The sequence below is a fragment of the Salvelinus namaycush genome, chromosome 3, assembly GCF_016432855.1.
Source record: "Salvelinus namaycush isolate Seneca chromosome 3, SaNama_1.0, whole genome shotgun sequence".
NCBI classification, from domain to species: domain Eukaryota; kingdom Metazoa; phylum Chordata; class Actinopteri; order Salmoniformes; family Salmonidae; genus Salvelinus; species Salvelinus namaycush.
Window position 1 is genome coordinate 74,753,727 of NC_052309.1, and position 14,853 is coordinate 74,768,579.

General features: G+C 43.9%; 1 protein-coding gene across 2 annotated transcripts; it reads right to left on the reverse strand.

Moving 5' to 3' along the window:
• Window positions 1-797: 797 nt before the first annotated feature.
• On the reverse strand, window positions 798-14,568 carry LOC120038333 (TLC domain-containing protein 4-B-like). 2 transcript variants are annotated; one of them, XM_038984132.1, is made up of 7 exons: window positions 14,527-14,568; window positions 11,422-11,574; window positions 7,655-7,744; window positions 4,964-5,022; window positions 4,740-4,834; window positions 4,485-4,558; window positions 798-4,384 (listed from the first exon to the last, which is right to left on the reverse strand). In XM_038984132.1, the coding sequence occupies exons 2-7, from the start codon at window positions 11,565-11,567 to the stop codon at window positions 4,048-4,050; spliced, it is 801 nt and encodes a 266-aa protein (XP_038840060.1). In that variant the 5' UTR covers window positions 11,568-11,574; window positions 14,527-14,568; the 3' UTR covers window positions 798-4,047. The 2 variants fall into 2 exon arrangements, with proteins under 2 accessions (XP_038840060.1, XP_038840052.1); XM_038984124.1 differs by lacking the exon at window positions 14,527-14,568 and adding an exon at window positions 14,233-14,520.
• Between the last annotated feature and the right edge of the window lie 285 nt (window positions 14,569-14,853).

A 14,853-nucleotide genomic window follows, 5' to 3' on the forward strand; every position in this document is an offset into this window, starting at 1 on the left:
GTCTGTGACCCAGCCCCTTGACCGGCGCACACGGCAGAGCTGGATTCAATCAGAGCCAAACAGTGGTTCAGATGCTTCTTTCTCTCTAACTCCTGTAGAATGGGCAGAAGAGGAGCGGTAGCTGGCACCCTCTCACACAGGTAACTGTTATCTATCCTGTTGCCTAGTCACTATCCCTTTTTTTAATGTAACATTTATTTAACTAGGCAAGTCAGTTAAGAACAAATTCTTATTTACAATGACAGCCAAACCCGTACGATGCTGGGCCAATTGTGCACCGCCCTATGGGACTCCCAATCATGGCCGGTTGTGATACAGCCTGGATTCAAACCAGGGTGTCTGTAGTGACGCCTCTAGTACTGAGATGCAGTGCCTTAGACCGCTGCGCCACTCAGGAGCCCTACCTATATGTACATATCTACTTAAATTTCCTCACACATCGACTGTACTGCTACCCCCTGTATACAGCCAAACTATCATTGGTCATTGTGTATTTATTTCTTGTGTTACTTTTATTCTGCATCGTTGGGAAGGGGCCGTAAGTAAGCGTTTCACTGTTAGTCTACACATGTTGTTTATGAAGCATGTGACAATTAAAATGTGATGGACTAGCTAGACTGGACTGCACCAGACAAACCTTAGAAGGCTTAGAACCATCCAACACTGCTGTACGCATTCTGACTACAATGCATCCAACATGCAGTATTTTCATAAAATTGTCACAGTTTGTGTGCACCAGTGTAAACAAAATACATGAAAGTCAGTGGTGTTTGAATTGATACTCTGAAGCCAAAAAGCAATGATTGAGACAAATCTTTTTTCTGTCTTCAAATTTATTGAAGAGCAAAACTTTCAAGTAAGTCTCAACTTTCAGTGCTACAATGACATCATTAGTAGTGGTCATTGTAGACAATCTAAATCACATGGTGTTGAGACAGGGACCCTAAGGCCCGTGTATTGTTATTTTCACATTAAAATATTCAGAAAATAATAATGAAACAATAAATGTCATTGCATTAAAATAAATTTTAAAAACAACCAAAAACCCACTGGCAACATTTGATCTATGCTTTTTTTCCTCATTAGTTCATGTTCACTTGTTTCATCACCATCATGAATATTAGTTATTTTCTTGACTTCATTTGTTCGATCTCCGCACCTCTTTGTGACTTAAAGGATGCGACTGCTGCGGTCTACAGATATGCTCCACAGGTGAAGCAGGACTATCCGAGAGAGGCCACAAAAAGCTGGGGCAAGAATTCATTGATTCAGTCAAAGGTTATTTTCTGGCTAATCCATGACATTTAGTATCAAATGGCTAAAAGTCTTGTGACACTGCTAAGTTCAACCTTACAAAAGAGATGAAATGCATGCAACAGTTCTACCAGTTCTTCCAGGAGCTACAACATGTCCTCGTTTCTCACCAGGGCCTGAGACCATCTGTACCTTCTCTTAATACACAATGTTAGCCTTTCAAAGGGATAAAAGGTCACACGGTTATTTCTTGCAGATACAAGTGCACTCGGGCATGATGTTACAGAAACCGCCGTGTCACTTCCTCATTTCCAAAAACCAAAACGTTAACTATTTTAAAAATCACCCAGAGGTCTACATTGCAATTCAACACACCACAGACACACTGAAGTCAGTGACAAACACTACACATCCAATGAATAGTTTGTACGGACATTGTGCAGAAGTACAACCTCTCTCACAGGCATCCGAAGCAGACTTAAATGCGCACCACAGCCTACTGGTGAACCAGAAATCTCCTCATCAGGCTACACATGTACTCAGTTGAAAATATTGTTTTCTTGACTGATGAATGATACAAACATGTTGCTCTATTCACAGCTTGAAGTATTGGAGGACTGGGTGAGAAGAGTGAGCTGAATCGCACTAGCTTCTCAACCGAGCTGATGTAGCTGAATAACTACATGACAATAATTACATTTCCAATCTCATCTTCATTCTGGTCATAACCACTCCTCCTAATGCCACTAGAACCACCACAACATTTATATCGAGGCCCGCTCCCGTATTCAGAAGAAAACCAAGCAGGCCCTACAGAGGGGTCAACTTTGGAGAATACTTGTCTGGATTCATTATTGTGCAGGGTACAAAAATATATACATAACAGTATCCATAGAGAGAAGAGATTACAATAGTGAGAAAAAAGGAAAACAAACAGCAGTTTCACATTAAAATGTCATGCTAATCTCTACCGGACCGCATTAGATTTCCTGTTGCGTAAAGGCACGACAAAACAACCCTCCTCGATGGTACATGGAGGGGCTCAAAAGGTTATTGCTCTATCATGGGGAGTGTGCTTTCATTCCACAGTGAACAGTCAAACATTTCAGACCCCCCGTCCCAAACGACGTCAACGCTTTAGGGACAGGAGGAGGACAGAAAACAAAAACACTTAACATGCACTCAATACAGCTGGGTGAAAAACATAAAATGCACTGATTAAAATTAAGTGCAGAGGAACCCATAGATTAATGCAATTCATATTTATCCTGTTTAGTGATCCAAACTAGAGTATAAATCATCATAATCCAACGTTTTCTTAACAAGCTCTCAGTGATTTGAATCAATCAAATCAAATTGATTTGAAAGGAAGATTTCCAACTGAGTAATACAGTAGGACTTTACATGGCTACACATATAGTACAACATTGCCAGCGTATGCCTGTTCTTGTCAGATAGGTAATTCATAATTGATCTTACATGAATATCTAAAGAAACAATTTTGAACATCACATTTCCAGCATTCCTATGGCTGCCACTCTGTAGGCGGAACAGCACCTAAGACAGGAGAATGCTTCCCCCCAAAAGGGACCCGCTATTGTTCCAAATTCAGTTCTCACAATAACACAGAAAATAGAGGAGAAAAATGGAAGTTAAAATCCCCAGAGGTACCTTAAATAGACACTAGAACAAGTGTTGTGTTTAACAGTAGTGTTACACTGCAGTGGCTGGGAGAATCTCCAGAGAAAACATCCTTTCCAGTCAACTGAACTAGAGATAATGGATGAGATCTTTTCAAAGGCTAAAACATGTTGACAGAAGGAGAAAACAACTCTGTGATTATTCTCATATGACTGACAAGTCTTTATAAAGGCAGGGGAGGCAGGGGAGAGGTAGAACAGAAGCATCAAACTGGATGGATTTAACCGCTCCGCTGTGACAGAGGGTTATGATAGTGTAGTGAAGTTAAGACGCATTGATGTCAATTCCTGGTTTTGATGTTGAGTAACAGGAGGAACAAATGGGATAACTGAGACCCAAACACAGCACAGCCAGACCCTGGACGAGATGAGGCAAAAGCATCCAATGAAAAACATGATTCCGGAGAGTTGGCGGCAGCGGTAGGATCCAATCCCCACATCCCTGTCTCCATTTCCCCTGGATGTGCATCCAGGCTGTGGATGGGAAATCCAGTGGTGATTCAATCTGAACTGTTGCTGTGAGCGGGGGACCAGTCTGCTGGAGATGTAGGTGGTGTTCATAAAAAGGAGGCCATCAGCAAATGCAGTAAGAGGCATTGTGGTGTCTCGGTCTGTCAAACTAGCACACTAAGAGGTCCTTATTCTGAGGGCAAAGAAGGAGGCTCTCCTCTGGTTGGACGGGTCAGGGAACTGAAAAGGGTAAAGGATGATGGCCGAGGGAGTTTGACAGAGCACGGTTTCTTCTTTTATTGCTTTCTACCTGTCCATCACAGGTACTTCAGATGACTGAGCTTGGGTTGAAGTTGAAAGTGAACAAGAATGAGTGTCCTTAAGAGCTACTCTGTCATCTCCAACCAAACCCAGCCAGGGTACCATACCATTGGTGAAACACTGAGGTACAGAAGCTAGTGTGGGACCAGTCTCATTCTGTGAGGCTGAATCGGATGAGGACCTGACCCCATTCGGCTGCATGATTTCCAGGTATGGAGATAATAGCAAGGCTGGAGCTAGCAGGGGCTATAAGAGCCCTTGAAGTCCTTCCTGTCTCCCTTCCACAGAGTCTGTCTATCTCCCCCCCTCAGGCCAGTATCTCTTAGTCTGTGTGGTTATTCACATGGTTCTGCTTGAGCGGGGATACCTCTTTGGCCTTCCTGCCACTGGCGCCCTTCATGACCTTGTAGCAGCCGCGGGCGATCTTGTACATCCAGATGGTGTTGAGGATGTCCAGGGCGATACAGGATGTGATCCAGGCCACCTGAGCACCGATGCCCAAGCGCTCGAAGGCCTCCGTTCCGAAGGTGGCAAACACCCGGGCCCAGTAGGGTGGCATGACGAAGATGCGCACCATGAAGAAGACCACTGCCATGGCCATGCCGTTGGCCACAACCAAGCGGTCCGAGCGAGGGTACTTCAGCACCTCGTAGAACCATCTATACGTGGAGGAGAACGGAATAATGTCAACACTGACAGAGGTAGGGGCTGATAAACAGGAGTATTCATTAATATATAGTAAAAGTGGAGCTAGCTTACCTTTGGTTCACAAAAGGTGTGGATAACTCTGAAATGAGACGGAAGTTGGCGAAATAGGGAAGCACGCCACGAGACTGCAGAGAGTGTAAAGACGTATTACCACAAATAGACATGGGCAGAAATAAACTAAAAACAGACTAAATGTGCAACACATCTTTAGAAAGAAGACTTGAGTATTTCAATACCAAAACCCAAAGGCACCAAATAACCATCTAATATTAGCCATTGTGCTCATGGTTTCCCCCCCAGACTCACCAAGACATATCCATATGCATAGAGCGCCGCCAAGTGGTGACAGACAAAAAAGCTGTCCCCCATTGTGCTCCAGTTAGTGGCCAGAAGCACAAGGTCTACACAGAACAACAAGTGGGTAGTTAGCACACAGTTTATTATTTTCATCTACTGTTCACAGAGAAATGTGGATGGCTTATTGTTATACAAGAGGATAAACATGAGGAGAGAGAGAGAGAGACACTCACCATAGAGCAAATAACCACATGTTATGGCCACATTAAGTTTCACTAGTCCAGGCTCCCCCCTGTACAACAAAAACAAAACAAAGTGTTCTTTCAGAATAACAGTTGCCACATTACAGATTAATGCTAAAACTACTGTAAAACAGAAACAAAAGTCCACAAAACATTCTACATACTATATTAGTGAAGTCTACTGCAGGGGTCTCCAATGAGAGATGAGTTTCAAAAAAATGAAACTTTAACTACAATCTTTTTTCTAGCATTCAAATAGGCACATTCTTCTCATGGCCATGTCATGAGTCATAGTCTTGCTACTACTGAGATACCCGTGTCCAGGGAAGGTCCAGTTTAAACAGCACTGTGTTGACAAATGCGTTGTGTTTCTGTTTGCCTGCTGTATCCTTATGTGATTGTGTGCTCAAATACGTGTCAGGATGTGTGTACATGTTAGCAGTAGCCTGCATATAGTACATACTGAAAGAATGAGTAGCACTGTTCTCGACTGTAGGAGTGGATTGTACGACTCAGTTGCTCGGACAAGGTTTTGGCAACGCCATGGTTATCAGATCACTGTATCACATGGGCCACATTTACTGCCTAGGCCTGTGAGTGGACTGTAGTGCAAGAGGCTCTTGACAAGAGCATCTGCTAAGTGACTGTGGTCATAATAATGTGTGTCCGTCTCAGTAAAGTGACACTGGATCTGATTTTGGCCTCTCTCCATCACAGGTATCCTGTTGCTGAGTGCGGGGTCATGGCTCTCTGTGACAGCACACCACGACGTGCTCTCTGGATCTACCGACCCCCACCCCAACGTACCCGTTCAGGGTATGTCTGAGTGCAACATCCTCTCTGAACCCCACTCATGTAGCCACGATCAACGTCATATGCAGCCAATCGTTTCTTCACTTCCTCATGTTTACTGTACATCCTGGAGCCCACCCATAAGCCTAATAATCTATTAACCCATATAGAGAATCAAAGCCATTCGTAGATAAACTTGTGAATCTGTTAAAGCTAAGAGATGAACTTCAGATAGATCAACTGGAGGGGTCAGGATGAGATCGATCCAAAGGTTCTCAGATTCCATCACTGATCCAGGTATGGCAGGGCAGCAGGTAGCCTAGTGGTTAGAGGCGAGCCAGCAACCGGACGGTTGCCAGTTTGAATCCCGGGTCTGCCGGGAAAAATCTGTCGGGAAGTGAGCTGGCAACCGGAGGGTTGCTGGTATCAAATCCTAGATTCCATTGCCTGCCGTTGTGTCCGTAAGTGAGGCACTTAACCCCCCCCAGCAACAGCTCCCCGGGCGCCCAGTGTGGTAGTCCCCTGCACCTCTCCAAAACCTCTATATTCATGTGTATGTATGAGTCTTTTGGAGGTGTTGGGTTAAAAAGCAGAAGTCACAGTTCAGTTGGACCTTGTGTGTATTTGACCAATAAAGGGATCTTAATGTTACAGTAAGCCACACCTGGGGTTACATCACTGAACTCTGATCAACCAACTGAGCACTATTGTTTTAAACCAATTGAGTCTATTCTGCTCACACTGGTTACATCGCACTTTTAAAGCTCAGATAAACCAATCAGGCGATGTGAGGTAGGCGGATTTGGAAAACGCTTTGGATTGATTGGATTACAATGACAAAACCCAGGCAGAACCGCCAGAGAGACGTTGTGAGAAGCTGAATCTGTCACAATGCAGGTTTTGTGGGTGGTTAGTTCTGTGAAGCCCAGCACAATGCCAGTCTGTGGCATGTCTAACTGATGCTGTAATGCAATCAGATTGTCTGAGGATTTAATGCTTACGCCATTCAGTGTTGCAATAAGAGGAACTAGCTACTGCTCTAGCAAAATAACATGGCTACCAGTCTAAATAGAGGAAAAGTAAGAAACTAAAAGAGATGGGCAGGAAAGCAAATACATAAGAGACAAAAGGACAGTGCCAATACTACACAGACAAAGACCAAAACAAAGGAAAAAAACAAGACAACATGGCTTGGGCTGGGAGGGTACAACAATTACACCCCTATTAAACAAACCCTATGAGAGTAAAGGAACAACAAAGAAAGAAGGAAAAAGAGAGTAGTCTAAATGTGAGACATTTGGACACAGAGCAGATGAAGGGGGTGGCAGGACTCCTCCCCATTGGCCCTTCACAACCCCTTTTCTCCGCTACATCAGCGACAGACAGACAAAGAGAGCGAGGGAAGTGCTGTATTGATCAGACAGCCAGAGATGCAGGGTGCTGGTGGTGGGGGGGGACTCAGGGGAGAGGGTCACCAGAAGGGGAGGGAGGAGGAAGAGGGGGGGCTGAAGACTGGGCTGCTGTTTGCTATGAAAAGGAGCCTTGTTGGCAGGACTCTGGTCTGTCTGATCAGAACAAGAGAGGAAGAGAAACAGAAGGAGAGAAACACGAGAGTAGAAGACAGAGAAAGAGGAGAGAGAGTAGAAGACAGAAACAGAAGGGAGAGGGGGAAATTACCATTCCTCTCTTTCAGGATACAATGATGTAATCACACAGTCAGCAGTAGGAGAGAGAACATAGAAAAGACAATGAAAGAACAAATCCACTGAATCTACACCTCTCTGGAGACAGTGGGGAATGGCAGCGTCATCCTTCCCACCCTCTTGGGGTAGGCTAGTAGCCATGGCTGCTAGAATGACAGACAGCAGACAGTAATGCAGTTCATCTTACCAGACGGGGTCTGTGTTGACAGCATCATCAAACCACAGGATGTAGAGACAGAAGAGGCCCACGATCAGAGCATGGACAGTGGACACCAATCTGGGCAAGCACACAGAAACAGGGACAGTTAGCGCCATGGCAGAGAATGATGCAAGACTAGCACCACGGCAGCAGTAAAACTAATAAACAGTTCAAGTAACATAACAATAACATCCTTTATAGCACTGAGAACACGATGAAGAAACCTCATTTGGGCCGTGTGGAACCTTGGCAATGGAACTAATTTGAAGGAGAATCGTGTGTGTGTAAAACTACTCAGGTTTCGTTGACCTCTGGGACTCTTTATCTGGGCTAGTGAAGAGAACTCCAGTGCTACCACGCCTCTTATCTCCCCTCATCCGCACACACAGTCCTCAGACCCTGGGCACACCAGCAGCACCACAGGCCTAGCAATGCTGGCTCCATAGACCAGCCACTGTACAATGAACATTGTTATTTTTAGTGTCACCATTATAACATGACTATCTGAGAGCGTATAACTGCCATGACCAAGGAGGAGAGTGGAATTTGAGACAGTCTTTTATGAAGCAGAAGGGGCAAGTGCATTTGCTTTCCCTCTAGCCCCTCCATCTAGCTAGTGACACGTTCCTTAGCCTACGCCTCAGGCTTACATCTATGCTGTGCATCTTTCTGTAGATATTCTCTGCGTCTCTTTACAAGCAAAGCTTGAATAAATAATAACACACTGACACACTGGGAGCTGTTATGCAATGAAGGGTAACTTTGAATCAAACTTCAACCATGATCAGTGCGTCACCTTTGGCTTGTTATGCCATGGTACACTACACACATCCTGTAGCAGTGTTCAGTGTGCATGACCCCTGTATGAACAGAGGCCCAGGACTGCCGCGCAGCTCCCCCCAGGACTGCCGCGCAGCTCCCCCCAGGACTGCCGCGCAGAAGAAATATCAGCCCACAGGGGGAGGCACGAGATTGAACTTCTTTCAACTTTCTAGAGCAGTGGTTACCAACAGGTGAATTGCGATCCACTGGTCGATCTCCAAGGCATTCCTAGTCGATCAACAAACCTTTCTGTAAAAAACAAAAACAACGATAAAGCCTTGTGTTCCTATTTTATTTGTCTCGGGCTGTTGGTGGTAGGTGCACCCGATTCAGCTGCCTGTGTGCCAAGTAGGTGAACTGTTGCCATTTTGAACCATTTCATGTGTCTGAAAGTACAAACTGCCTTCCCGGCGGGGCCGGAGATCAAATCAAGTGCACTATAGGCCTACCGCTGGCCAATCGGATGGCTCAGATTACTGTGTTGACAGTAATGTAGTAGGCATAAAAGAAAGCTACAGCAAAATTGATACTGTGAGATTTCAAAATGTTTAAAACCATGACTAGAAAGACTGTCAACAAATACGTCAAAGAGCTGCTGTTTTATGAGTGAGATCACGTTAAAGTTCTTACTCAGCACTGTCAACACTTCGTATTCAACACTTTTATAAGCCATAAAACGTGTGTTCTTCCCATTTCCACCCAGCGCTACAACAAGCACTGCAGCAGTAATGAATGAGTAGGAAAGTGTATCTATAGGCTTGCATTGTTGTTATTATTAGCAGCTTGGGTCTTTCTAATATTTCACTTTCTCTGTTCATAGGAGTAACAACATGAATTTGTGCATGAGGCAGAAATAACGGTGCGACCCGAGTTGCCATCAGCTGGAAGATGGTGTCCCTTTTTGGTCAGTGTCAGTGGAGGAAAGGGAGAGCGGAGGGATGTTGAGAGGTGGACCCTCAGTCTGCTGTTCTCTCCCTCCGCTGAGACTGACCATTAGATGCGGGCACCATCAGCCCAGTAAAATAAAAATAAAAGACAAATGATTTAAATGTATGCTCACTCAGCTGTGCCTCACAAGTAATGCAACAATGGATCTATTACCGGTGTGATCATATAGCCTTCCTCAAATTTTGAAATATATATATTTTTTAAATGGCCCAAACAACGCATGGGCAATTCAAGCAAAGCCAATATGAGGTGATAATGTATTGTGCCTATAGGTTACTGCACAAACCTCAGTGCTACAGTACTGTTTTTAATTGGTCAATGTTGCATGGGACGGACGTTTTTTTGTAATGTTTAAAAAAAAACCTGAGCAGTAGATCTCGGCTTGCATTTTGACTCAGAATGTGATCTTAACTCAGAAAATGTTGGTGACCACTGTTCTAGTTTTCCCTGTTAACATGATCAAAGTTTCCCTTTACTGTGCAATTGTAATCAAATCAACATTAGCCACTGTCAATGCAACATACCGAAACAAAACAAACTACGTAAGAGATTTTGTTGTAGGCAGAACACATCGGAGTAGGATTTTATTACATTGACACGCATTACTCAGCCCGTACTCTACAAATACCGGTGCGGCATAAACAATCAGAGCTGCAGTAGGCCTATATGCAAATAGACCATTGCCATGTATTTACTTTGAACTGGACTGTGTTTACAGCATGAGCGTTCGTGAGTAGATGCGCTTGTTTTGAGATCAAAGCGAGAGCAGCATCTAGCCACGTGTGCACATTTTGTTCATATCCTTTGCTAGTTAATTAGTTATTAGCCCAGTTATAGAGAATTTGTAGTCAGTAATGGGGGAAGTGATTGCTTCCTACAAGAGCACAAAACGTGTACATTTCTAGACATCTTTGAAAAGCGAGTCAGGTAAAGAGCTTTTTTGTCTTAAAAGGGACAGTGTTGTATTTTGAGACAGGCTTGAATAAGTTAATTAGCCAATAGACAGAGAGTAGCATAATTTGTCAGATTTTCTGTCATAATGATATGGAAAAGCATTTTATTTTGTAAAATGGTTTCTTGCATCAAACACCACAACATTTTCAGTAATCTCCTTGTCCAAAGGACAAGTGGATAAACAGGTTAATGTCAAGCCCTGCAAGTTTTTTTTCAAAAGTATCATGGAATGTGGGCCTACATTGAACACCACACATTGGCTGCTAATGTAGGCTGAATGATAGAACAGCCATTTCCATGTTAAAATGTTATGGGATGCATTTTCTCCATTGTTTTTGATGGTGGCCACTCTGGTAGCTCTACATTACAATCAAATAGCCACAGTAGACTACTTGGCCATTGTTAAAACTTTAACTTAAAGTGGGTACAGCCTCAGTGTTCACAGAAACGCGCTGGAGGTTGCACAGAATTTTCACAATGTTCAAGTTACCACTCAGCAGACCTGAAATTTGCTCAGTGCCAACATTTTTTGGAGGGAACAGTGGTAATAGTGAGTACAGCCCACCAGCTCAAGACAAACTGATACCAGAGAAGAGATACCATTCAGTACATGGAGTAACTCATTCCAAACACCAATTGGCACATTTTGAACTTAACCCCAAACTAATTACACATTTCTGGTCTTTGAACTCAAAGCCCAGCCCCTGACGTGTACTATGGAAAGTTGATAAGATGACCCATGACAACCTAAATGACGATATTGTAAATAGATAATTAAGATTTGTCTGATTAGAGCTGAAGTATCAGCACAATAAAACTATTTGAATGCAAAGCCAGTCCAAGAGCAACGTAGAGAATAAATATCTACATAATCATTAACTTGGTAGCCTACCTTTCAACTAGTTATCATTTCTGACCTCAGATCAGTGTGCCTTGGTTAATGTCTGATAGAGGTGTGTTACAGCAGAGTCAGTACAGTACTAGTCTATAATGTGAAACCTGTTAAGAGGCTTGTTGGAAGGGTATTGTACCTGGAGTTCCACTCAGTGAGCTTGTTGGAGGGCAGGCGGCCGTAGCCAGGGGTGAAGGTTGAGGAGAACAGCGGGCTGGCCACGGAGAAGAGCAGCTGAAACCCCACGAAGCTGCCAGCCACCACGGTCAACTCTCTCGTCTCCATCACTCACCTACAGTATACCACACCAGGAGAGAGACGAGGTGAGAGGCATGTACTGTTACTGTACAGAAGACACAATACCCCTAGACTGGCAGGGGGGAATGTAGAGGGGGGCCGGAAGGAATAAGAGAAGAAGTGGAGGATGGAAGGGAGGAAAACAGGCGGGCACAGGAGGGACAGGAGGGCAAGGGAGAGAGCCATTGAAAAGGAGATGGTGGTAAAAGAGCAGAAACGAGAGAAAATAAATAATTCATTATTGGACAAATATTTTGCGCGGGGATTAAATGTGCAATTGTGGCTAAGAATTGAAAGAAAAGAGAATTGTAAAGATGGAGCTAGAGGTTCCTGTTGGTGAACGCACGCTATTGAGAGGAGGAAGAACATTTGTGATGAGAGATGCAAAAACACAAGTAGAAAGGCTGACTAAGTCTAGAAACTAGCAGTGTATGTGCATCTGTATGTAGGGGTCATCGCCCTGCAGTGTCCAGCGTTGGAGACTATAGTTGAGTAGCTTGAGGACAGGCATGGATCAACTGCAGCACTATTACATAGTATCAACAAAGCTTGGGGTCCATGCTCCCTGTTTACACTGTACTAAGAAACAGCCACTCATTCCCTTGACCTCATTTCCCAGAAGAGGGATTACGTTTCATGAAGAATTGGATTTTCAGTAAACTCAAAAAGGTCCTCAGAGCTACTGGCTCTTTGACTGAAGTCCATGACTGGTCATGTGTCCTCACCTCAGCCCTCAGAGTACTCAAGGAACTACAATACTAACATTCCAAAAAACCTGCATCTGGGACCATTAAATCCACAAGAATCTGAAATCCAGAGAAAATGGCTATTTGGATGAAGCAACAACAATAGTCTCTAAGGTTCTAACTGCTTATCCAAGTACAAACAATGTGCTGCCGATTACAATTGGGTAAGGCAACTGATTAGATGACTGACCAACAGGGAGATTCTATTGATACTGGAGAAAGTATCCTTTCTCCAATATCACTAGACCTAAGCCCAATAGGCTTTAACCTCTGCCCCAACTGGCACTTTAAACTTGTACAGTAGGTTCTAATACTCAAAAAATCCAATGTCATGATACCATGGCATGACTACAAACTGTTCTCTCTCCCTATAGGCTTACATCCCTCAAACTCAACTCTGGACCTCGAAGACAGTTCCACCGCATTTTTTAATTGTTCCCCTCTAGTCAGGGACTAATTTAGACCTGTTACACCAGGTGTGTACAATTAATCATCAGGTAGCACAGAAAACCAGCAGGCTCCGGACCTCATAGGGTACGTTAGTACCCCTGGCCTAAATTAACAGAAAATAGGACTGGACCCACAGAGCGACAGCCGGTCAATAGGGAACACCTCATGTTCACTCAGGGTCTACAGTGTCAAAATCAACACATGTTTCCAGTACAAGTATTGGTACAGTACAGCCTAATGCCACTTCAGTCTGATACAAACACATGTACTGTTTAACATAGGCTACTACAAACCACAGTTCCATGTGCTCTGAGCAAAATCATTTTTCAATCTCCAGATCTATGGATGTGAGGACAGGCCATTGGGACAAGCTGATCAACACCATCACAGGAAACCCGTAGTTTAGCTACTGCAGTGGCCCATACAATAACCCCAGCTCTCCCTGGAATAGGCCTAACTCTGTAAGCAAGTATTATCCAGATAGCATTGACCAATAAAATAAGTGTTTGAGAGAAGCCTCATTGTTCCAGAACATGCTGATCATATGCTTCAATTATTCATTAGCATTCTTCACCTGGCAAGCTGGTTCTGACTGCCTAGGAGGGCAAAGGCGCATATATCCGACAACCACCATCCACTTTTGACCTTGTTCTCCTGCACTATATGCTGTTGTCAGCACGATGACCCTTTGGTATATCGACCAACACAAATAGCGGTTCAATTTCCCATGTTCCAGTGGGAATATAAAACGTCCTCTCTCATGCAATGCATATGCCATTGAGGTTTTTAGAAGACAGAATGTGCAAAAATACAATGAATGTAATATGTTTTAGTCTAAATGCAGCTCACATGACCGTAAAATTACGACTGGCATTCTAGGCCAACTGACAAGTGATGAGATTTCCTTACACTTTAATAACGCAAATCTTGGGATGCAGACAAACACCCCCCCCCCCCCCCCCCCCCCCCAACCCCAACGCTTGTGCTAATGAGTACAATTACTTGCCCTGGCCTAGAGTTAAAAATAATGAGGATATTAAAACATAACTGGTAAATGGACAGCTTCTCCCGTCTGGTGTAGTGCTTTCTTGCGGAGGCAGATAGCTCATGCATAACTTGTCAGCACAGTCCCTTGTTCTCTGCGGCGCGTGACACAGCAAACGTGTGCACGACAAGAAACGTGTACAATCCTTAGATTTTCGGCAACATTGTCGCCAGTAGCACACTTTCCAGTTTAGCCACAAGTAGAGACTAACCAAGCTAGCTACACGAATTATGAGAGCACAGCTACTGACTAGAAAGCAGTGCTATATTGCCACAACCAGGGTCGTATTCATTGGTCGTATTGCGGTCACTAGCTAGATGTTTAATACATACCAATTGCAGTGCATTAGCTCAATGTATCGCTGTGTTGTGAACAAAATAATAAGTGAAAGGCTAGCTAGATAAATAACTACCTGATATCAGTCGCATAGGTCTGAGTAAGTTGGTATAGCTTCTGTTCAGCTGCCGTCTTCTTTCACTTTCTTAGGTAGCTAACTTAGCAAGTCAGCTAGCTAGCAGTAGCCCACTAGCTAGCTCTCTAGTGTAAGTCCTCGTGAAAAAGGCTATATGACGAAAGCAGCGGCATTCATGCATAACTATTACAGTAGCTAGATAATTGCTAATTTCCCTGCCACCATGCGTTCCAAGTTTTGCCTAAAATATAAAGTTGTAGACGTTTTGTTATGCAATTGACAGCTAGCACTAACCTGTGACGCGAACACGCAGATACCACCCACCCTCTAGCTCACACCCCTCGGTTTGGCCACACCCACAATAAACAAAGGCCACATTCATTACAGCGTTATATTCTTAAATGACAAAGACATGGAACAGCTGATACCACTACCAATAACATGCAAAGGCTTAGTTAGCAGTGTTGCTATGACGAAACCTGCATTTGTATGATGTCCACAACTAAAACACGAAGAACTGCAGGCAGCTTGACAAGCTATTGAATAACACCGCAAATAGTCAGGTCATATTTTTACACTCGCAATAGGCCAATTAAATCAAGGCTAAATTTTTTATATGAG